This window comes from Erigeron canadensis, chromosome 8, assembly GCF_010389155.1.
Source record: "Erigeron canadensis isolate Cc75 chromosome 8, C_canadensis_v1, whole genome shotgun sequence".
In the NCBI taxonomy this organism is placed as follows: Eukaryota; Viridiplantae; Streptophyta; class Magnoliopsida; order Asterales; family Asteraceae; genus Erigeron; species Erigeron canadensis.
In genome coordinates, this window is record NC_057768.1 from 41,107,596 (window position 1) to 41,131,491 (window position 23,896).

Below are 23,896 nucleotides of genomic sequence, written 5' to 3' on the forward strand. Positions count from 1 at the left end.
AAGTAAAAGTCGAACCCAGATGGATCCTCTAAAGGTCGAAATCCTTGTCAATGAGTTACCACCAACATCAGATCTAATGGCTCGCCTTAATTGAGCTTATCCATCATTACGCTTTGAACAATGGAAAATTAAGAGAGAAAAAGTTGGATGTATCTTAATTTGGAGCATGTATGGTACGGAAAAGGAAGGCATTCATTTATATAATGCTTTAAAGGGGCAAACATAGGGTTCCAAAAAGTCGAATGTCGTTTAGGTCCCTATCCATTTGTGGCTTTATGCAGGGGGTGATTGGTTTGTTCAATGGGAGGTCATTCTCTTCGCGTTTTCTTGGGGTCTCCTTTATTACATTAGTAGTCGTCGCTATTTTACGTGTTTTTCTTTATTATAGTAGTGTTAGGGACCTTGTTTTATCTCCTTCAATGTATCTTGCAACTCTCCTTGAATGTATCGTGTAACTTTGTAGTAGCTAGTTTCTTACTAGCATTTAATATAACAAAAATTTTAATGCCGTTCAAAAAACCTTTTTGCACCTAGAGCAAGCGACCAATATACAAATGGCGTGGAACATTTTTTAGACATTGTTTTTGGTGAAGTTGGTAGATATGGAACGATTGTGTCCATGCAACGATTGCAAAAGTATGTCACACTTAGAAAGAGAAGTGTATGATCATTTAATATGTTAATCGTTTTCAGTAACGGTATTTAAAAAAAAAAGAAGAAAGAAAGTTGCCACTTTTATACCTCATTTGTTTGGGTCTATGTAGCACCGAAACGGGTACGGGAAAGGGGTACGGGAACAATATGGGAACGGGGAACGACAAAACTAAAAAATCCAAGATACGGGTACAACAATAAAAAAAATACAAATATAAATTATATCAATTTTTTCATAAAGGAGACTTGAGAGATTATGTATAATTATATATGTAGAACTGTATAATACATGTTTGATTAGTGATCACTCATTAAATGTATAGTGTTTAATAATTGGTTTTGGAATATAAAAAATTTAATGTTGATCAAATTATATATAATATAACATATTTGGGTTTGGGGATTAGAAAAAGTCCTTTAAAACCTTGATATTAATTAGAAACCGTATGGAAACTTCAAAGAAACGTTTCGGTATCTATAGAAAATTCTAGGGAATGTTTCATACGTGTTTCGTACGAGGAAACGTTTCCATGGAGTTACATAAGACCCAAACTACCTCAAGTAAGAAATTTTGAGTCAACATCGGGTTGTCTGGAACTTTTAAATAATAACCCTTTTTTTTTAACATTCAATTTTTATTAACCATAGAGAAATCTAGCGAGAAACTAGTAGTACAAAAGCGAGTGCAAATAACAGAGCAAAAGAAAAACAGGGATCAAAAGCTAAAAGAACCCCACATTGACCAATCTGGCAATCTATTCTATGTTTTGGGGATCTGTTTGTTAGCCACCGGTTATCAGGTAACCTATTTTACTAATAATTAAAAAAGGTTTTTATTATTGGTAATTTTGACCGATGGTCTCTAGTTTTGGTAATGTGACAAAAGTTTGTTATTATTCTACGCATTTCTCCCGCTTAATTAATAATTATTGAGATACATATCTTTTTAAGCTCAAGACCAAGAGAAGCCTGTGAATAATCTTGTTTCCAATATGAACAAGTTTCGGTCCTTGTACTTAAAACAAGAAGAATTTTCTAATGCATAATGATACTAATTTAATGGTGTATATCTTACTTTAAAAGTTGTAACATAATGTTTGTCGAATTTCATATGTGGGATAGAATGTAGCCAGAATAAGGTGTAACAAATCATGATAGCTCAACCTAACAAAGATAGTACTATCTTCATGTTCTGGAGCATGATAATACATGAATATTACATTTGAAAGAGAAGTTATTGGCTGATTTAGTGCTAACATATTCACTTTGTACATTATATGAATACACATCCTAGGTGGCCCCATTTTGCAAGAGGCAACATAATTTGATCTTGCAACTTTACACCTCAACTAGCTTAAATACAGGGAGACCAAAAACTGAGAAATGAGAACAAATTCGCTTATTACAGTTGCAGGAGAATGTATGCCCAAAAATGGGACGATATCTACTTGCAACCAGTTCTCAACCACAGATCCTACCACAGCACCAGCCACCAGACCCCCTATGGTTATCACTGTCGCCTTCCCTGGACAAAGTTTTTAAGATTACAATCCGTTGACATTGTTTTTGAAATAAAAGCAGGCAATAATTACCAACAGTTTTTACAAAAATGGGATAGTGTTTCAGACATAATCCGATCAAAGTTTACAGGTATTCCCTTTAAGATATGTCTCACGAAAACAATTAGATTTCCTTTTCTGGTGAGTTTCCAAGTGAATTACCTATCCAACCATATCAATTTATCAATTATCATAGCCAACATTTGATGAAATTGATTTAGATCCACTAGATATCTTAATTTTTCTTTATTAGTGGAGATTCTAGATATTTAAAAAGGATCAAATACTATAATAGATTATGTGCAACTTATAACTTTGCACCTTCTACTGGATGAAAGGTGCTGGTCTTGATCATATTTAAATAACTTATAGACTTATAGTACACGGAAGATGATGCATAACCCAAGGCATTTTTGAACAAGTTAACTATGTATGGGTTGAAGTAGGTTATCGTCTCTAACAGGTCCAGTGAAGGGGAAAAAGGGTAGTAACAGAGAATACGGTCAAAGGGATCAAAAGTTACCAGAAACCATTGTGTAATTTTGATGCAGATAACCTCCTAAGTCCTAACCCACTTTATACAAAGCCTTAGATTGAACTTATTAGTAGTATATTTATGTAAGTATGTAACACACTGATTATCCATAAATAGATATATATTTTTAAATGTAAAAAAAGTTGTGTGTCCAGCCAACCACATCTGCCCCGTATCAACCAATAAAAAAGCTACCTTCTTAACACATTACCCAACCCATCCAAGTTACCACTTCTAACCGATAGTAACAGGAACCAATGTAAGTTAAGTAAACAAGTGCAAACAGTCATACCTAGCTTAACATTTCGTTTGGTCATGAAATATAATGAAGCTCCAAAACTACTTGCCAAAATAAGCCCAGGAACATCAGCACCTGAAAGGGAACCGACTTGAGAAGAGGCGCCATTAACATAAGTTAGTACAGCTAGAGCTCCGTAAACTCCTGCTTCAATTCCCAGATCACGAGCAGATGGGGCTTCTACTGTAACAAGTGGATTTTTAAAGGCACCTTGTACCCACTGAGGCATTGATCCCATTTGAGAAGTATTTACAGGTTTAACATCAGCATAACGAATGTTACTATTTACAACTTTCCCTGCTCTCCTTTGTGATAAGCTTTGCATCAACAACATATCATATGCAGCCTCCACCTGACAAGCATTACGACCCTATTTAGAATATTGGAAGCAGTGACAAGTTCACAACAATTACATCCTTGACAAGTAAAAGACACAAATAGCATTTTTGTTTTCCCGCAAAGCCCCTTATATGAGACAGAGATGCAACATCTACAGAGGTCAAGTGTTTGAAAATGTATCTAACTATAACCCGAAATCTATTTTTGTTAAAATGTTAACTTACATGGATGAACGTTAGCAAAACTACCACCGGATACATAAATAAATTCTCAAACACCTATCCGTATCTTATAGGAAGCTGGGAGCCCAAACAATATGAAATTTAGCACAAAAACTAGTATATATTACTAACTTCAAAATCATACTAGTTCAGCCCAAAACTACTAGTAATCCTAAAACATAACAATACCTTTCAAGCCACATGTAAATAAACTTATTGTGATATCTATTTCTATAAACCTGTGCAATGGAATCCTGGTCATCTTTACAAGACGCCAAAACAGAATTCTTAGCTCGAAGTATCTCATCAAAAGAAGCTCCATCGGATACACCTAATAGCTTCAACGCTGTTTCAACCGACATCTCGAACGACGATTCATCCGCCGTGGAGCCACCGCCGGCAGCAAGTACAACCAATCGAAATAATGATGAGGTCCTGCGAGTGCAGGCGAGACTCAGTCCATCGGTTTTGGATAGACTTCTATTGATTGTGTGATTATTAGTGGTAGTTGTGAGTGGTTGTCGCTGACGACGGAAATGGCCGGAGACGCCGTGGATGGTGGCCCGAGTGGGACGGGCGGAGAGAGGAGTGGTGGCCATTGTGAAAGAAGAAAATTTTATCAAAAATCGGATGGATGGTTTGAGTGGGTCTGTGATAATATTGTCGTATCGTATAATTGAAGGGGCCGTATTTTGCTTCCAAGTTAAAACTTGCTTGACTTGTGAGAGCATATGCATATGTTTTCTTATATGTATGTATCCATCAATCTTTTTTTTATATGTTTGATTATTATGTGTTAATTTAAATCCAAAACGATTCTTATTTGTCATTTGTTGCATATGTGTGTATTAAGATTTTAGTGTAAAGTTGGATTGTAGTTTTAATGTTTTGAAAATTGGTTTTATTAATTATATTGTCTTAATATTAATGACTAGATTTAACTAGTTGATTATGATAAAAAAAAAATAAAATAAAATAAAAAAAAACCATACACATAACCTTAAATTATACATACACTAGTTATATTGAATAAACAAACAATAGTCAGCATATAAATTTAACAATATAAGTCAATAAAAGTTAAAAATAAAAAAGTAAGGAAAAAGGTAAAATACTCTCACGCGAAGGGCAAGCCGCAAGTGACCAACTTGACAAACATGTTTAATTTTAGGTAATGATCGATCCTCCTAATTGTTTAGTCTAAAAATCTTCCTAATTAATAAGATCGTGACATGTGAAAAATCAGGAATGAGATAAGGAAAGAGAATGAGTAAATTACATGTGTTAACAAGTGGATATATTAGAAAGATTTTTAAGAGAATAGATTAAGAGAATTAATCATTTTCTTTAATTTTTAGACAACTTGAGTGCGATTGTTCGAACAGTAAGACCACCAGAGTAACTATGTAAAAGTAGGGACATACGATGAAATTTCATGCAAACCACTATACCATCATAACATCATTGTAACTAATTCTCTTAATTTTTTCTTTGAACGGCCAATGAATCTAACCTGCCAAGATCCACCATATAATTCCCTCCAACTCCTGATCAGTTATTTTCCAATTTGTAGTACACAAACTGCTGAGCCATTTACGATCAGATCTTTCGATAAATTGATCATTTCGATCGAACAGTTGGCACAATAATATTGTTACATCGTGCCATTATCATTCATTTGGTCTCTATGTTCTATTACCTATATTAAATGAAAGTTAAACAAAAGATGTAAACTAGGCCTGCAAAAATCAAAAACACATCAATCGTGCATTTCCGAGATTTTGCTGCTGTCATGAATCATCTTTTTCCAAAAGTGAACATATGAATTTTGCAACATACAAAGTCTACAAGACAAACATAACATGTTAAAAAACAGTCTCAAATCAAATCTTCTCGATCAGTCTGATTTTCTGACAACCTGAGCAAGGTCCAGAATTTGATTTGAACATATTGCAACAGTGATAAGAACACAAAGCAACAGCTTACAATCGCTAGAACAATCTCTACCAATCAAAAATCGTCATCATCTTCCTCAGCAATATGCTTTGCAAGCTCTTGCTCCTGTTGCTGTCTCTCTCTCCTCTTTTCGGCACTTTCTTTTTCCTTGTGAGAGTTAGGAGGGAATCGAAGGGCCCTAACCGCCTCATTATGCATATTTAAGCAGAAAGCGATCCTAGAATTGAAGGCTTGTTGAGGCTCGTTTGTGGAATAAATGTCACCAGTTTCCTTGGATACCATCCATCCATTGGCATGATCTAATGTAGCGTCAATGGCACCATCACGGATTGCTTTTGACACAATGCTCTCGGCATCAGCAACGGGGTTTGGTGAGTCGAGTCTCAGCTTCTTAGCCACATCAACAAGGGAGATACGAGAGTAGGAGATGCTGATGTTGCGAAGCCCGGTTCTTATCACATTGTGGCGAAGTCTAACAATCAAATTGTTGGTCCGGTCAGAGTTAAAAGTGGAAGAGAATTTCTCTGCTATAGTTTTGAATAGCTCGAGATCTCCAATTCTAACTGCCTGGAAAAATAAAAACAAAAAGTGCTCGATCAAGACCAGAGAAAGCACTTTCATATGTAACTCCTAAAAACTACTACACTTTTTTCTAATCAACATAAATAGACATATACATGTTCAATATCATGTCCTTTGATTAATGATAGGGCACCTAACCAGAAGGACCAAACTAATTGATAATCAAAGATGGCAATACAGGCGACCCTGAATGGATAGGGTCGGGTTGACCCAAACACACTTTAATGCCCACTTTTTTAAGGCATTAAATAGTACAAAAGCAGTATTATCAAAATAATAATCCAAAGTTTCAAAAGAACTTAGAAGACTGCATGCAGTAAGAACACACTCAAGTATACCCTTAATGCATTCCCTTATTACCTACATTATTTAAACTGTCTTGTGATTATGACCCAAATTAACCCACTCATAATACAGCCAACACTGCCACCTCTAACATGAAGCGAAAAAGGGGTAAACTTGGTGCACCAAAGCTTAAGCTAATTTGCTATCTGTGTCTGAAGGATGTGCCCTTTATTGGCACACTTAAGCAGATTTTGTAGAAAGTCAACACCGTGGGTAGAAATATACTAGAAACTATAAATAAAGCTAAATTTAATACAACAATTGGATGTTAAGAAAATCGTACTTACATTTGTCAGCTCAAAGTATGGTCTCAATGCCTTCTCCATGCCTTTTTGCATAAAGACGGTGCGTTCAGGGATCTCTCCTAAAAGTAGGCGGACAATCACAGCCCACTTATTGCACTGAACTCGAAAACCAAGAGCAGCAACAGGGGCTTTACGGGCAGCTTGAAGGAGGGATTCCTTTGCATCAGTGTACTCCAGCTGAATCGTCCTAATCTTCCCAAGGTAAAACAGGTAGCGACAAAACTGAAAGAAAGATATAGGAAAATAAAATGCATTGTTACTAAAACATTCAACCAAGCTCAATTCCACATACTTTGTCAATGAATGATCACTGATACGCTAGATAAAGAAGAATTGTGACCACTAATACTGATTGGTTTATGCGCCTTGTACCCTTTGGTCTACTGCACTGCCACCAAATCATAATAAACTATAAAAAAAAAAAAGTAAATCATAATGCAAAGAATACCTGCTGGTTTGAATGAGCTTCAAAACGTGGTGCCTTCGACCTCAGCTTTTCGGCTTGATCATACAAATTGTAATGAAGGTAATTGCGAAGTAGCAAGTTGAGGAGCGTTTCCTGTGAATTACAATCCCAAACTAATTATCACGAGTATTTATTTAACTACTATCAGTAACACCGGAAGAAACAAACCTGCCCCAATTCATCATGACGCAAAGTAGCAACCCGGTGCAAAGCGAGGAGATTACTGCAAACAAATGGCATGATCTTAATCACGCAAAAGGAACATATTTATAACAAGCTACCTCACATAAAATTGTTTCTTCTCCAAGACAAGAGGTGACAAAATGAGCAGGTTGGTTAACTAGTCAAAATAGGTACTTTATGGGCACATCAATGGGGTTGGTTTAGGCCATCCACCAAATTCCTTTTATTGTTCTATGTCTTGTTAATTTTACCATAAATTAAAGTGTTAGGTAGGCGTATTACTAATATAATAATCATTATTACTCAACTTCGGTAATAAACCAAAAGTTGACCCATTTAAATCTGTATGGTAATGGATTAAAATTGCCATTTCTACCTAGGTCCCAAATATTAGTAAAAAGTTGATAAATAAGAATAAGAAACAAGTTCGCACCCTCTGATTTCAGAGAGTTCACCAGTAAGTTCGTAACTAAGGGAGTAATAGAAGTAGAGCCTGGATGCCAGAACATCAACTGTTCGCCTGTTCAAGTTCTTTAAACGGGCGATACTTGCCGAAGAACATGCCTTAGCCTGCATAATGCGTTACACAAATGTTACTCACCCAACAACAAAAACTTACACAGCGTTGAGGTAAACAAAAAAACTATCTTAATATACATGCTGACCTCGCTGTATTTTTTCTGATCAATCAGGAATATGAGCACAAGCAAGTAGCAATAAATCTCGAGCTCTGGTGAATGCTTCACAGTAGCTTGAGTGGGAGATGATGCGGTGTCAACTTCCATATCAGTTTGGTCATCCTTCACAAAACATATAATAATTTCAATACATAAAATAAAAATATACAATATGTGACATTACAAGAAAACCAAGGATATTACTTAGGTCTCAACATGAGATTAAGCCCACATAAAACACAGAATATAATAACTAAAACTAGCTACTCAGATCATACGAAGCCTTTTTCTAATATTAATAAATAATCAATAACACCCTTCCTCAAGGGACAACTATGTTAATTATGTCAAACTTTTTACCCATCATTTAACCACAATCCAATCGCTCCTGGAAGAAGAACAGTAGCATCTCCTCCAAATCTGGAGCTTCATCTCTGAATTCAGCCCTCACGACCAGCAACTTTAACAAGAACAAGGACCAGAACTCGTACTTCACTGGAAATTAAATCTGGACCCAAGAACTGGGACACAATCTCGTCAGGGACTGAAACGGTAACTCAGACTAGAGAGGAAGCGACTGAAACAAAAGCTGTGACACGAACTGTAAACCTGGTCAGGTTTAAAAAAACTGAGAATTGAACAAGTGGAGAAGAGCAAGATAACCGAGCACAGGGAGAGAACAGGTACCAGTGAGCAAGAACTTGGAAGTGAGAGTTGAACACAAACAAGATCAAGAACTTAAACTGGAACTGAAACATTAATCAAGAACTCTTGAGGTTGAACAAAAAATTGAACATTCGACAAAAATCAAAGAACCAAAGGTGAAGAAGAGGGATCTTCTAGCAGATCTGGTGGACAGGAATGTGAACTCAATTCAGACACTATATATGGTTTTGCTGGTGCTCACACAATTATTAGAACAAACAGCAGGGATAAATAATCAACCAGGGACCCAAATGGGCCATGTCCTTTTCTAATTACAACCCACCCGCATATTGATCAACCACATCTGTAACATTGCAAATTCAGATCTCATGGCCAACAGAACGGAGGGGACTTCAGTCTGATCAAGAAAGATGAAAACAAGAACCAAAAACAGTGTTGACGATGTGGGGGCAGCTCAGATAGTTGGATCTGAGGCCTCAGAGAGACAGCGGAGGCACCATTTGTGACTAGCAGTATTTGAGAGCCTTAGCTCAAAATATACAAACTACCAAAATTTGAAGCATTCTAGATCACTTTGTAATCAAGCATTAAGCATAGCCGCATAGGTTTTGACGCATTAAAGGAATATATGTACTTGACTAAGGTCCACCAAAGAAAAAGAATGGGCACAAATTTGAACCAGAGACCTACATTTATCTTTACATGCCTTATTGACTTGACTGTTGGGACACTAACCATGGCCAAGTGGGGACTACAATGTCATTGCATCTCTGGGAATTGTGATATCAACTTCAACCATAATATCTTTTAAATAACTCCTTTAATCAAGAACTAGTCAAGTGGGATAAAAACTTGACCAGAATAAAACAATGCAGGTTAATTGCCCTGGCTTATGACATCCTTCCGATCTATCCTACCTGGGGCATCTTACTTTAGTGTACTCTCCACTTATTCAGATTCTCTTCATTTCCTCCACTAGATCATCGCTTAGCCTCTACCTCTCCAAAAGAACTGTAGATGCAGAGATTGATATGAACCGTCTTAACACGTTTTGCGTTACTTTTCCTCAAAGGGTATCGTTGGCATCTTTATTGTCAAGCTTGAATTTTGTATAATACCTTAAAGCAATTATTCTATACAAGTAAGCACCCTCTATATATTACCTGCCTATGAACTTTAAAAGCTTCCTTACATGCCTAACTTTTTCTCTCAACTTTGGATCTTGAAGACAGTAAATGAGAAAGAATCAATTACGGGGACCAGGGTATGACACTTAGCGTGTACAGCAACAGAGAAACCACATAATCAGTTGTATTCTGATTCTGGGCCAATTTTATATATGTTTTCTTATGTCGGCAATTACTGAACTTGTCGTGCTGTTAATGTTCCTTCTGTATAAATTCAAAAGGGCATAGTAATAACTTATATTTCCATTCTCTTTAATCCTCGGAACTTTTTAAACCAACTCACTCACTACTAAACAAAAAACGGAAAAGAAAAACTACAGGTAGCACCGCATAGCACATCCAATCTGAGTTTATATACTCCTAATTCTATTACAATTACCAAAATATAATTATGGCAACTAAATGGGATCTATTCACTAAAAACGACTCTACAATATAGGTTGTCAAGAGCTATTCAAGTCAAGTCAGCTACTGGAATTGTTAACTTGGCGCCCATTGAGCCAGTGACGAATAGTAAACCGAGATTGAACCACCCATATAATTATCATCTAGCCTATAACAATCAACAAGTTGTATATAAGTAATCAGTCATCAGCAGACTGGTATCCTAAACAAAGGCGGAATGCACTAACTTTTAACTATTTTCAGCTTTCCACTACACTGCACAATTTTTCAACTTTCTAAAACTAAGGATCATACACCTTAAAGTTGTCAACATATGCAAAACCTAGCTATCCCTTTCAAAGTTAGCAAATTTACAAAAACGATAAGCAATTAGTAGTAGAATCGTGTCGTAAATCCGAACCTTTGGAAGATAAGAGGATAACCGAGAATGCGCTTCGGATCCAGGAGCAAGACCAAAATTCAAAAAAGCGGAAACCACAGAAGGCGTTAACTTCCTCCTCAACGCAATCGTCAACCTAATCGCTCTCACTATCCGCCTAACTTCTCGCGCATACGCTCCCGTCTCAATCAACGCAGCAATCTCCTTCAAATCTAATCAATTTCACACACACACACACACACACATACTTCAATAACTCATACTATTTCATCTATCTATACAATATATATATATATAAACAGGGATCTAATGGATAGTTACGCTGTAAAACAGGAGTGGCAGATGAAACTGTATAAGAAGGATCATCTTGTTGCTGCTGTTGTGGTTGTTCATTCATCTCGACATCTTCTTGAGTCATTTTTTGTTTCTACTGTAAAAGTGTAATTAAAGCTGTAATATTACAGAATTTCATCTTAATTACAAGCTTAAATAAAGATTTAGATTAAAACCCTGCATAATTATTTACCTGGAATTAGGATCTGCGGCACAGGAGAGACGGGATGGAAAGGGCTGCTTTTTTCCCAAGTTAACTTCTGCAGTCTCGTTTTACGTTGTGTTTGTATTTTCAGTTACGGTACCTAGACTATCAGGATATATACATCTGGTCCATCTGGATTTATTGACCATTGGTTAAAATTTATGAAAACTTATAGAGGATTATTTCCTATCGACGAAGTTTATATTTGGATAATAATTCAAACACAAACGTTTTTAATTAACGGCAAAACTGATATTATAAATGCTAGCGATCAAAACAAAGAAGTTATACAATAACCCACAAGGCCATAAGCATTACTAGATATAAATAAATAAACTCGAATCAACTCAAAACTTTAACTACAAGGAAGACAAAAAAGGGTTAGAAAAAAAAAAGTCGTGTCATCTATGGATGGCCAAGGCACGAGAACCGCTTCCTCCGAATATGCAAATATCAACCCATCTCGTATCATCGATGATTGACCTTTTTCCTATTGTTTTCGTATCATCGAACAATGTTTTCTTGCATGGTTCTTCTAAATTGTGTAAGATGCTTTAGCCAAAAAGTTACCAAATTTTTTGCACCAAGCCTTAGCATCTCCATCCGACACCTTGCACAAATCAAAGTGTTTTAAGAGAATTTGAGTATTGTCAAACACCATCTATCTATTTATACAAATTTCAGGACTGCAAAATGGTCGTTTTCAGATGAAAAAACTGTCACAAATGGTCAAAAATACCTAGTTTTTTCAATTTCAAACCGGTTTGGAGAATTGGATTTCAACCCGGTCCTAACAATAACTTTACAAGACAGTTTGAAATCGGCGTTTGGGAGAACACCGAACCGATTTTTTCCCGGTTTGAGTTTTGGTTTTTGAAAACGGTTTTCCCGAAATCGGTTTTCTTGCCACCTTAGCTAATGATACAATTATCCATTTATGCAATTATGCTTCATCCGTCCTGACATAACTAGGCTTTTGAGTTTGGAGCCCATAACCAAACGACCAAAGTGATCCAAGTATGATAGTTTCTAGAGCTAGGCTTTGGAGTTTTAAGCCCATGACCAAATGACTAAAGTGATCCAATTATTTTCTTTGCTTTTGATCTTTTAAAAATGCAAAGTTTGACTCATTTAATCTTAAAAGTTTTTGTTATGCTTTTAACATTTTAGAGCATCATAAAGCATTACTTTCAAACCCGTCAATATGGAATTAGCCTATTTGGATCCAAGTTTTAATTCTTGACATGAGATAGTTTAGTTTAGAAATAGAACAAATTTACTGTTAAAAAAATAAGCGTTGTCTATGCGATTATCTTTTTCGTAGTTCATCGCATACTATTATATTGACAAACTGAAGACCTGTAGTTATGATTTTCATACCATAATACCATACTAGATATGACACAATCCTTATCTGTGCAACACAAGTTAGAAATTTTCTTTTAAGAAGGTGCATAACAATGGAGTAAAAAGCAATAAGAAAAAATAAACATCACCACCACGTAGGCACGTACCATTTTCAATAATAAAAGACCAGATAAAGTACCACCACCAAATGTCCAACTCAAAATAATTAAACAACAAAAGATTCAAGCAATCATTCTTCATATGTCCATCTCCATAATTAATACACAAAGCACATCCATAGATGATAAATTAACATCATAGAATAATAATAAAAGTTTTAAAATGAAGAAATAATTTAGGACCAGATCAATTGACACACAATGCCCCACTGCCATTCTAGTTTGTGGGGTTGCTTCTGAAGGAACCCAAAGCTTTGATGGCTGCAGCCCTCAATATGTATTGATGATATGCTGCTGCAGCTGCTGCTCCCACCATGGGTCCAACCCAGAAAATCCACTGTACCAACAACACCCATTAATTAATTAAATTAATTAGTACAATGTACTTCTATACTTTCATTGTAACCATTCGTTATAAAGATGCCAACTATGTTAACATGTACCAATATCTATGCATCTAGAGTTGTACAACATGTATCAAAAGTTGCAACTTCATTTGAATTTGATTTAAAACTGTCAAAAGACCAACCATAGCTATACCAAAGAAACGAGACATTTATCTTTTTTTATACTTACAACTTACAAATGCAAACAAATTACAAATACACAAACTTGTGTACACTTTTGTTAAAAGGAAAAAAAAAAAAAAAAAAGGACATAAAATAAAAATGTGAGCCATTTGCTTTAGTTAATATCTTCAAAAACCACTTTGTAAAGAAAAGAATGCATTAAAAGGTGTAAACTTTACTTTATAAAAAGTTTGAAAACTTACTTGGTCATCCCAAACTTTTTCACTGTTGATAATGACAGCAGAGCCAAAGCTTCTGGCAGGGTTGATACCAGTGCCAGTAATTGGTATGGTGGCCAAATGCACCATAAACACAGCAAACCCAATGGGTAATGGAGCCAAGACCTACAAAAGTACAATTATCAATGCACAGTGTACAACCTAAAAACAAAAGTATTTGCATTAGGTACAAGTAAAACATACAGGAACGTGAGAGTCACGTGCACTCCTCTTTGGGTCAGTAGCAGAGAAAACAGTGTAGACAAGTACAAATGTACCAATAATCTCTGCACCAAGTGCAGTACCCTTGTTGTAACCAGATGCAACCTTGTTTGCACCACCGCCTAGTGAGTTGAAGTCTGATTTCATGAAGGCCTTGACCAGACCCACACCACAGATTGCACCCAAACTTTGTGCAACCATGTAGCCAAGGGCTCTTAGTAGTGACACCTTTCTTGCCAAGAATAGCCCAAATGTAACCGCAGGGTTAATGTGTCCACCTATTTTCAGCAAACAAGGTTAAGTTTCCATCAAGGGGCATTTAATATCTTAACATGGCTTTTGAATTGTTTATACTTTTGGGAAAGGGGTAAATTATGATATGTCAGTTCACTCGTTTGTTCTTGAACAAAAGATACAAACATGCTGAAAGGTTTATAGGTTGAGTATAACCTTTTTCTTTCTACAAGGGTATTATTGGAATTTAATGTTTGATATTGGCTAGAAATAAGCTAGAAGGGTGCTTGGGATTTTTACTCATTCACAAATTACAAATGCTTTTCAGCTGAAAAAATAACCATGTATCTAACTAACTCCGAATTGAAAAATATTCTTATTTTTATGAATATATAATTATACAAGATTAACGGTTTCTTAGATAAATAAGTAGAAAAATAAGCAAACCTAAACACTCATAAAAATTGTTAAATGTGAAGTTTGTTGGTATCATACAAATTCTGAGCAAGGATAAAACATGCATTAAAGATTTTGATATCGAGTACATGTTTTTTCCTCGAAGGGTATCATAGCATATCGACAACTTTTTTTACAAAAATAATCATTTCAACATATGTCATCATGTATTTAAAAGTTAAAACATGATTTTCCACAATTCTTTATTTAAAAGTGGATATATATGGATGAGAAAATAGTTTTGAAAATAGTAACTATGCTATATTTACAAGTTCTTTATCACATTAAATTAAATGTAAGTATGTAACATGGGTAGTTGGGTACCTTGGGTACAAGAAGATTGCACCAGGGGTATTATCATCATTTCATATTTTTAACAAGTTCATGAAAAAAAATTTATTAGATTTGGTAAAATATAGAATGGCATTTCACAATTACTTAATTGGTTAATACAAACAAATTAAGCATGCATTAGATAGTAATAAATTGTAGTTAAAAACTGCTAAATGTAAGGAAAAGAAAGTTGATTGAGCTTACCAGAAATACCGGCAGTACAGTAAACAAGCACAAAAATCATGCCACCAAAGGCCCAAGCGATGCCAAGAACACCAACACCGCCACATGGGTCAGTTTCTTTTTGGTACCCAATGACTGTAGCCACCGTGATGTAAAGAAACAGCAGGGTGGCTACAAACTCAGCAATCAGGGCTCGGTAAAATGACCAGAGCTTGAGCTCAGCCATGTCAAGGAGAGGTGCAGGGGGTGGGTCGACATAGTCTCTCCGGGCTGTTTCTCCGGTTTCACTTACTTCTTTTGACATGTTTGTTTGTTTGTTTGTTTTGTTTGGTTGGTTGAACTCAGTGAGTTGAGGTTTATAAATTAGGTAGGGGGTTTTGAGTGTTTTTTCACAAAGGTGGTGGGTGGGGGTTTTATATTACTGTAAGAGAGAAGGGAGAATGATGATTGAGTTTTGGATAAGTTTAAAGGTTGTTTTTTGGGAAATTTTTTGAGTTGTTGGAGGAAGTTTGGAGAAGTGATTGATTTGCAAGATGGTCCATGTGTATGTGATTTGTTTAGAAGAAGTCCATTGAATTTTGTGTATTTTCAAATTTGAATTGTATGGAAGTGTTGTTGACTACTATATATAGCTAGTAACTGTAGCTATTAGCTAGTAATTGTAGTTGTTAACTGTAGTTTTTAGTTAGAGTCGTAAGCTGTAATTTTTCATCAAAATTGTAAGCATGAACTTTTATATTTAATGGTGTTTGACATGATAGTTGTAGCTGTAACTTAAAAATATAAGATAAGTATGAAAAAATCATTTTCTGTATATGTATATATATAAAATAAATAAAATAAAAACCGGTTTCTACCCAACCCGACCCGAAATCGAACCCGAACCGGTTTTTCGGTCGACGGAACCAAAACCGGGTTTGACCCAACCCGCCCCGGTTTGAAACCGGTTTGGGGTCAGACTTTGACCAGTTATTGACCGGGTTTGACTCGGTTTTTTTGACCAAAAACTGAACCCGACCCGAACTCAACCCGGTTTCTAACCGAAAATAAAACCCGAAACCCAAACCGGTTTGTAACCGTCGGGTTGGGTCAAACTCGAACCGGTTTGGGTCAACCCCGGTTGTTGACCAGTTTCGGGTTCGGTTTCGTTTTCGGGTTCGGGTTCCAACCCGGTTTTTTTGTACACCTCTATATGTAGCTGTTATCATATCAAAGTAAAGTCCTATAAATAATTAATATATGAAAAGCTTGGAGCTTTTGTTCAAACGCTACTAATAGTAACGTTTCCTAACAGAGTTTTTTCAAAAAGTTTAAAAATTTGAAACTTTTTTTACCAAACAAAGCTTTTAGAATTTCAAGAGATTTTAGTTTAAAATGAAAAGCTAAAGCTTCTGAAAAATTCTTGAAAAGCTTGTGCCAAACATAATTACTAATAGTACATTTTTATCAAGTTGGTTTGGAGTTATTGATTTTTAATTGTGTTTAAAACCAAGTTTAATGCAATTTCAAGTAATGTATTGTATCTATTTTACCCCTTACGATCTATGTACTTATTTTACTCTGTTGAAGTTATAACTTATAAGATCTTGTGAAATATATAATTCACAACTTAAGATAAAAGCTAGGAGGTAACCCTTGTTCATAATAGTTGAGGATATGGATCTCTAATTTAAATATATACATTTTAACTGGAATTCTCTTATCACTGTCTTAATTTCTTATAAATTTTTCATCCGAATATGAGATCTCTTTTGAAAAACTCGACAAACATTGGTTTATTTGAATCTTGGAGCAACGTAAGCATGGTGTTAAGATATGTATGATGCACTTCATTTGTTTTTAAGTATATGAATATATGATCATTCAAACAAAATGTGTGCCCATGATTGCATTTTGTTTTAACTTGGTCTATATATGCTAGTTTAAGTAAGAAATGTTTAGGTATTTTGTACGACTTATAAATGGAAGTCGTTAGTGTGCCTAGTTGATATTCAAAACGGAGGAGGATTCCCTCAAGTTATTTTCTCCAATTTGACTCAAGTTGGGCCAAGATTAGCCTAACATGACTAGTCATGAGTCATATTAGACCCTTCCATTCAAAACATGTTATTTTGATCAAAGTAACCAATTGACATTTCATGAAAGCAAGAGGCTAAGTTTGAAAATGTTTTGCAAAACAAAGTTAGATAGAAGTAGTGGAAAAGTGGGGTCATATGAGTACAGCAAAGACCATGTGAAGTGAAGAGGTAATAAGTGTGTGGGGGGCCTTTAACCCCTCTTTTGACAGCCTATCATAGACCATGCTTTGTGTACAACGGCTAAATGCAAAGACCAACAACAGGCCCACTTTATCTTTTTCTTCTCTTATTTGTTGCTTTCCGTTACCCGGTGTCGTTGGCATTGTTTCTAGTGTATAAACGTTTCCAACATATTGTGCCAATTTAGAGCATTTTATTTTTGGGTGTCACATACTCACATGTGAGTGAGTGAGTCATCTATGAGATGATAGATTTGAAGTAACTTAAAGAATTCCAATGTTTAGAGTAAAGCTATAGAGATCGATGTGAAAAATGCTCGTATTGACTACTACTCACTACCAACTTCTTCGACTGTGACTTTTTCACAAAACGTTGGATTCCTTAAAACACAAACATAAAAACATAAAAATTATATATGCTACAAGTATTAAAGACAATTATAAGTAGCTAGTGAGCATATATTAATTTATTTTCAAATATACTCGATCAAAACCGTAGTACTTCAACACTAACAAGTTAATTGGAGATTACCCTTTACCATTTGGTTTATAATATGTATGAATATTTGGTAGAATGAAACTTAGTACATGACAGAAGATTTTTTTTTTACTTTCATTGAACCAAATTGTCATATATGTTACCAACAACAAGCGCATATATTAAAGAAAAAAAAAAAAGGGGGGGGGGGGGGGGGGGGGGGCGTGACACGGATAGTAAGTTGGATCGAAATAGTCGGGTACCATTTATGATAAGGAAAATGACTTCGATATCATCTTATGTCTAGTATATCATGTCAACAAGCTTGCATTTTGATTAATAAGCTTTTCTTTTGCAAACTTCATATTCAAGTGAATATTATGTTTGCCCATCTTGTGTCTTAATTGTGTTGGGTCATGCATATACCAAGTGAATACCTTATCATTCTATCTGTTGGTCTTGGCATCTACTCGTGTAATGATCTTAAGTACGTACGAAAATTAACAATTAAGTCACTAGTTGGGTCATGCATATACCAAGTGAATACCTCACCATTCTATTTGTGAGTCTTTAGCTCTAAATAGATACACAAAAGTATAGAAACTCAACAAGCTTTACTTGGTATTCATTTATGATCTTAACTCATTGTTTTATTACATGTTTTAAACTATCTAATCTATACACCTCAATGCAACCGACTATTATAATCTACATATGCGTTCATCGTTAGATAATGGGACGCACTTCATATTCGATACTTACAGTTTAAAATGATATAAACTGAACAAAAAGTAATATCTCTCCATTATTATTCAATATTATTGTACGAAAAGTAAGAACATTTGTAATAAACAAACTTATGACTTTGTATTGCCAAAAATAAGAAAATAGTTAATCCTCTTAAACTTTAATATAAAAATCTTCCTAAATCTATATAAATGTAACAAGTGGATTCCACATAATATCTTTAATTCCTAATCTTATTATTTAAATTTTCACATGTCACAATCTTAACCATTCATATAATTTTTAGATTAATGAATTAGGAGGATTAGATATCACAAAAATAATCTATAAATTGGTCGGGATTAAATGATTAATCATTCCATGACAAAAAGAGAAACGAAAGTATATATGTCATAATGGAAGAATTGGTTGTCAGTGGTATTATTAGATAAGGATCTTTAATTTACTGTATTAAATAATTCTTACGATTAATTATGTAATTAGTTTTTAATAATTCCTGACAAAGTATAGCATAATTTATTGTTGATATTGCCAGGATTTGCAAAACAACTCTTTCTAATTTCTATCTAATAATTGTACTGCAATATTGTTTTATGACTTTCTGGAAAGAAAATCTATATATCTTAATTTATTGAAAGAGATAATGGCATCGTTTTTGTTATACTTATGATATATTTTATTTTTGGCTAATTAAAAATTTTAAATTCAAACCCACTATAGTACAATACATATGACAAATCCACACATGTGTACTATGACATTATACTGTAACTAACAACCGAATGCGATTAATATATCGAAATTTCAAGTTTTTTGGTAATTTAGAATGACCCTTAAAAAAGTAAGTTACATGTTTGGTTAATAAAGTTAACTATTGCTACTAATACTTTATGTTTAAACATGAAGATATGTCTAAGATTAACAAGTTGGAAAGGTTTATATGTGAATACTTGTAGGCGATTTCCTTGTACGAGTAGGCGAGTAGCTCAGAGCTTAATTTAAGACACCAAGTGGGTAGTTTATACTTATGTATTGTGTGAGTTTTTAGTCGAGAATGACTTCACCTTAAATGTGGGTTCGACTGTTTAAGGCCACTATATAGATGGCTACAGAGGAGTGCCAAAACTTGTAGAAGCGTTTTAAACTCCAACAAGTAGCCGTTGTTAGATAAATCTGAATTAAAGAAATTAGTTTTTAATTAAAGGTTGGATTGGTTTGTTTCACGAATGTGACTATTCTATAGAAATTTAGAAGAGAGAAAGAGTAGGAAAATTATTTTCTGTATTTCATTTAATAAATGAAGAATTACAATACACATATATATATGCACAGATCATCTCTATATCTATATATTGTATCTAATTAAATAACCGCTAAACCAAATACTTAAACTCTAACAACCTTCTAAGTATTTGGTTTAGCGGTTATTTAATTAGATACAATATATAGATATAGAAATGATCTGTGCATATATATATGTGTATTGTAATTCTTTATTTATTAAATGAAATACAGAAAATAATTCTCCTACTCTTTCTCTCTTCTAAATTTCTATATGGTATCAGAGATCAAGGAAGGTCATCAATGGCGGATTCCGATCATCGTAATCACGATAAACTACTTAAATTCATCAATTATCACAAAATTGAATTTGTAGTTTGATTGATTCGTTCTTCATTTGATCTTCCGGCTGTTTTCCCTAATTTTCTTACTTTCTTGTTCTTGAATTGAAGCTAGGGTTTCAATTTGAACAAAATTACTTTTATTTCTTATTTTTCTTAATAATTCTTCATAATCTTCCATGGCTGCTAATAACAATAACGATTCGTTGGTTAATGATCCGCTGCATCTTGCTAATTCAGATCATCCAGGAATGGTTCTCACTAACATTCCTTTTAATGGAACTAATTGCCTTGGATGGAGTCGTACAGTGAAAATGGCGCTTGGAGCGAAATTGAAGATAGGATTCATTGATGGCACAGTTGCTAAACCTGATGCTACTCATGCTGATTATGGAAGATGGACCAGATGTGATTATATGGTTACTTGTTGGTTACTAAACTCCATGACAACAGAATTATCTGAAGCTTTTCTTTATGCTCAATCTGCTACAGAGTTATGGAAGGAACTTGCTGAAAGATATGGACAAAGCAATGGTCCTCTTATCTTCCAAACTGAGAGAGAATTGAGCAAAGTTACTCAAGGCAAAATGTCTATTGCTGCCTATTATAATAAGATGAAGAAATTCTGGGATGAATTGTATAGTTTAAATGGGATTCCGACTTGTTCTTGTGGGAAAATGGGAGAATGTACTTGTAAAATAGTTGAGAAGTATGCTGAGATTGAAAGTAGATCTAAGTTGATGCAATTCCTTATGAAATTGAATGATGACTATGTCAGTCAGGAATCAAATCTTGTCTATGGATCCTCTTCCTTCCATCAACAAGACATACTATATTGTGCAACAAGTGGAAAAACAAAAGCAAGTAACTCACCATACTCCTGATCATACTGCATTTTTTGCAAATAATGCAAATAAAGGAAACCAAAATTTCAAGAAATACATACCTAATGAAAACAGGGCAGATAAACCTACTTGTAGTCATTGTCATCAATCTGGTCACTTATATGAACAATGTTTTGAAAGATTGGGATATCCTAATTGGTATAAGGGAAAGAAGGTCAAAAAAGGAGGTAGGATGGCTGCTCAAATTAGTACTAACTTTGGTGAGATGGCTTAAAGAGATTCTCCTTTTGATATGGATTATGAAAATGAAATTAATGGTGAACATAAGTCTGAGTTGGATCAGAAGTTAGTGGTTGCAGTGTGCACTGAGATGTTAAAAATGCTTAAAGGAAATCATGTTGTCATGGGACAGAATACTGATGTTGGCAAAAATGTTCAGCCACATGCAGGTATGTCCTTCCATGCTAGATTACAAGCATTAGTATCAATCGTAGAGATTGATTTTAAGAAAGATTAGATAAATGATACAGGAGCCACAGACCATATGTCACCTCATTTAGAGCTATTTCATGACATTATTGACCTTAAAAATCCCATAAAAGTCAAATTACCAGATGGATCACACAAATTTGTTCATAAAATTGGCAAAGTCAAAATTAATTCTCACTTGACTTTGACTAATGTGCTTTATGTCCCTGAATTTCAAATCAATTTGTTGTCTGTTGGCAGACTTCTAAATTCAAAGCCTATCATTGCTATTTTTGGTGGATCTTGGTTTGCCTTTCAAGACCTTTCAACTAGAAAGGTTATTGCTGTTGGAAAGGGCACCAAGAATCTCTATGTCTGCAAAGGACAAGCTCCTTCTATTCTTGCTTCCTTTTCTGTTGTTGTTGCTTCTTTTGTTAATAAAGTTCTCAATAATTCTTGTAAACTTGTTGATGCTTCTTTGTTCCATCATAGACTTGGTCATACTTCTGTCTCAAAGATGATTCATATTGATGGATGCAAAAATGTCAATGTTTCTGAATTCTTTTGTGATATTTGTGTTTTAGCCAAACAGCATAGATTGCCCTTTCCTATTAGTCATTCTAGGACTAATAAACCTTTTGAGCTCATTCATGTTGATTTATGGGGTCCATATAAAATTTCTGCTTTAAATGGAGCCCATTACTTTTTGACCATAGTTGATGATTATACTAGAAGTACTTGGACCTATTTGCTTCATACCAAAGATCAAGTCAGTTCTGTTCTTCAAAATTTCATTTCCTATGTCAAAAATCATTTCAAAACTAAACTAAAATTTGTAAGGTCTGATAATGGCACTGAAATAGTGAATAATGAAGGTATGGTCTATTTGAGGGCTCAAGGGATTTTACATCAAAAATCTATGGTCTATACCCCTCAACAAAATGGAGTGGTGGAAAGAAAGCATAGGCATCTCTTAGATACTACAAGAGCTTTAAGATTAACTGTAGGATTACCTAAAGAGTTCCGGGGACATTGTGTATTAGCAGCTACCTACTTGATCAATAAGATGCCCATGAAAATATTGAATTGGAAGACTCCATTTGAGATGCTTCATAGTTGTCCACCTAGTTATGACAATTTAAGGGTATTTGGATGTTTGTGTTATGCTGCAGTGACAAAACCACACAAGGATAAATTTGATCCAAGAGGGATCAAATGTGTGTGTTTAGGATATTCTCCTGGCCAAAAAGGATACATAGTGTATAATCTTTCTACTAAGGAGATATTTCATAGTAGAGATGTTGTTTTTAGGGAAACAGAATTTCCTTTTAAGACAAATTGTACAACAACTGTTGATAAAAGGCAGGCTATCTTTGCTGAAAATGATATCATTTTAGATGATGATGGTCATGGATTTTCTAATAATGAAGTCTTCGATCAACATTCTCTTACTAATATTGGTTCCACTGAGAATTCTCCTGTTGATAATGGTGTCAGCAATACACCATCTCCTATCAATTCTCCAAATTTATCTAGTGGGAGTGACTCTGAAACTATTTCTCCTGTTCAACCTGATCCTAATCTTGTCAGAAAATCTGTAAGGAATGTAGTCCCACCAAGATGGTTACAAGATTATGTTGTTCCAACACAGAAAACATCTAGTGCTTCTATGGTGATGAATGATAGCTCCAAAATTTCTCCAATTTATCCAATATTCAAAAATGAAGATTTTGAGCATTATCCTGCTGATTATGTGGCATCACTAGCACATGTTCTTAGTACATTTGAACCATCAAATTATACTCAAGCTTCACAAGATAAAGGATGGGTTGAAGCCATGAATAAAGAGTTGATGGCTTTGGAACAGAATGAAACTTGGAGTCTTACAACTTTACCCCCAAATCACAAAGCAATATCTTCCAAATGGGTTTACAAGACAAAATATCTACCAGATGGATCAGTTGAAAGACTCAAGGCAAGGTTGGTTATTAAAGGATTTAATCAAGAACCAGGCACTGACTATAAGCATACCTTTTCTCCTGTTGCTAAGGCAACAACTGTCAGAGTTTTGATTGCAATTGCTACTGCTAAGGCATGGCCTTTACATCAATTGGATGTAAATAATGCCTTTCTTCATGGATTTGTGGATGAGGAAATATATATGTTGCCTCCTGAAGGGTATACAAAGGCATTGCCTAATCAAGTCTGCAAGCTTAATAAGTCATTATATGGATTAAAACAAGCTTCAAGGCAATGGAATATTGAATTGACAAAGTTTCTGGTTTCATTGGGCTTTGAGCAGTCAAAACATGATTATTCCATGTTTGTCAAAGCCAAGGGGGACTCCTTTACTGCTATTTTGGTCTATGTAAATGATATCATTATAACAGGAAATAATGATAGTGAAATCCAAGGAGTTAAATTGGCTTTGGATAGAAAATTC

The 23,896-nt window shown here is 34.8% G+C and overlaps 3 protein-coding genes across 4 annotated transcripts; all 3 read right to left on the reverse strand.

Moving 5' to 3' along the window:
* Nucleotides 1-1,809: 1,809 nt before the first annotated feature.
* On the reverse strand, nucleotides 1,810-4,320 carry LOC122580161 (protein CHAPERONE-LIKE PROTEIN OF POR1, chloroplastic-like). The gene is made up of 3 exons (XM_043752433.1): nucleotides 3,846-4,320; nucleotides 3,041-3,398; nucleotides 1,810-2,179 (listed from the first exon to the last, which is right to left on the reverse strand). The coding sequence occupies exons 1-3, from the start codon at nucleotides 4,203-4,205 to the stop codon at nucleotides 2,004-2,006; spliced, it is 894 nt and encodes a 297-aa protein (XP_043608368.1). The 5' UTR covers nucleotides 4,206-4,320; the 3' UTR covers nucleotides 1,810-2,003.
* A 1,074-nt stretch (nucleotides 4,321-5,394) lies between these two features.
* On the reverse strand, nucleotides 5,395-11,362 carry LOC122609769 (probable 26S proteasome non-ATPase regulatory subunit 3). 2 transcript variants are annotated; one of them, XM_043782711.1, is made up of 9 exons: nucleotides 11,284-11,362; nucleotides 11,079-11,187; nucleotides 10,779-10,969; nucleotides 8,109-8,243; nucleotides 7,877-8,013; nucleotides 7,429-7,483; nucleotides 7,243-7,353; nucleotides 6,777-7,016; nucleotides 5,395-6,129 (listed from the first exon to the last, which is right to left on the reverse strand). In XM_043782711.1, exons 2-9 carry the CDS (start codon nucleotides 11,173-11,175, stop codon nucleotides 5,617-5,619), a joined length of 1,479 nt encoding a protein of 492 aa, XP_043638646.1. In that variant the 5' UTR covers nucleotides 11,176-11,187; nucleotides 11,284-11,362; the 3' UTR covers nucleotides 5,395-5,616. The 2 variants fall into 2 exon arrangements, with proteins under 2 accessions (XP_043638646.1, XP_043638647.1); XM_043782712.1 differs by having other exon boundaries at nucleotides 11,079-11,184; nucleotides 11,284-11,346.
* A 1,521-nt stretch (nucleotides 11,363-12,883) lies between these two features.
* Nucleotides 12,884-15,496, reverse strand: LOC122609771 (aquaporin PIP2-7-like). The gene is made up of 4 exons (XM_043782714.1): nucleotides 15,058-15,496; nucleotides 13,813-14,108; nucleotides 13,594-13,734; nucleotides 12,884-13,158 (listed from the first exon to the last, which is right to left on the reverse strand). The coding sequence occupies exons 1-4, from the start codon at nucleotides 15,338-15,340 to the stop codon at nucleotides 13,039-13,041; spliced, it is 840 nt and encodes a 279-aa protein (XP_043638649.1). The 5' UTR covers nucleotides 15,341-15,496; the 3' UTR covers nucleotides 12,884-13,038.
* Nucleotides 15,497-23,896: the final 8,400 nt, after the last annotated feature.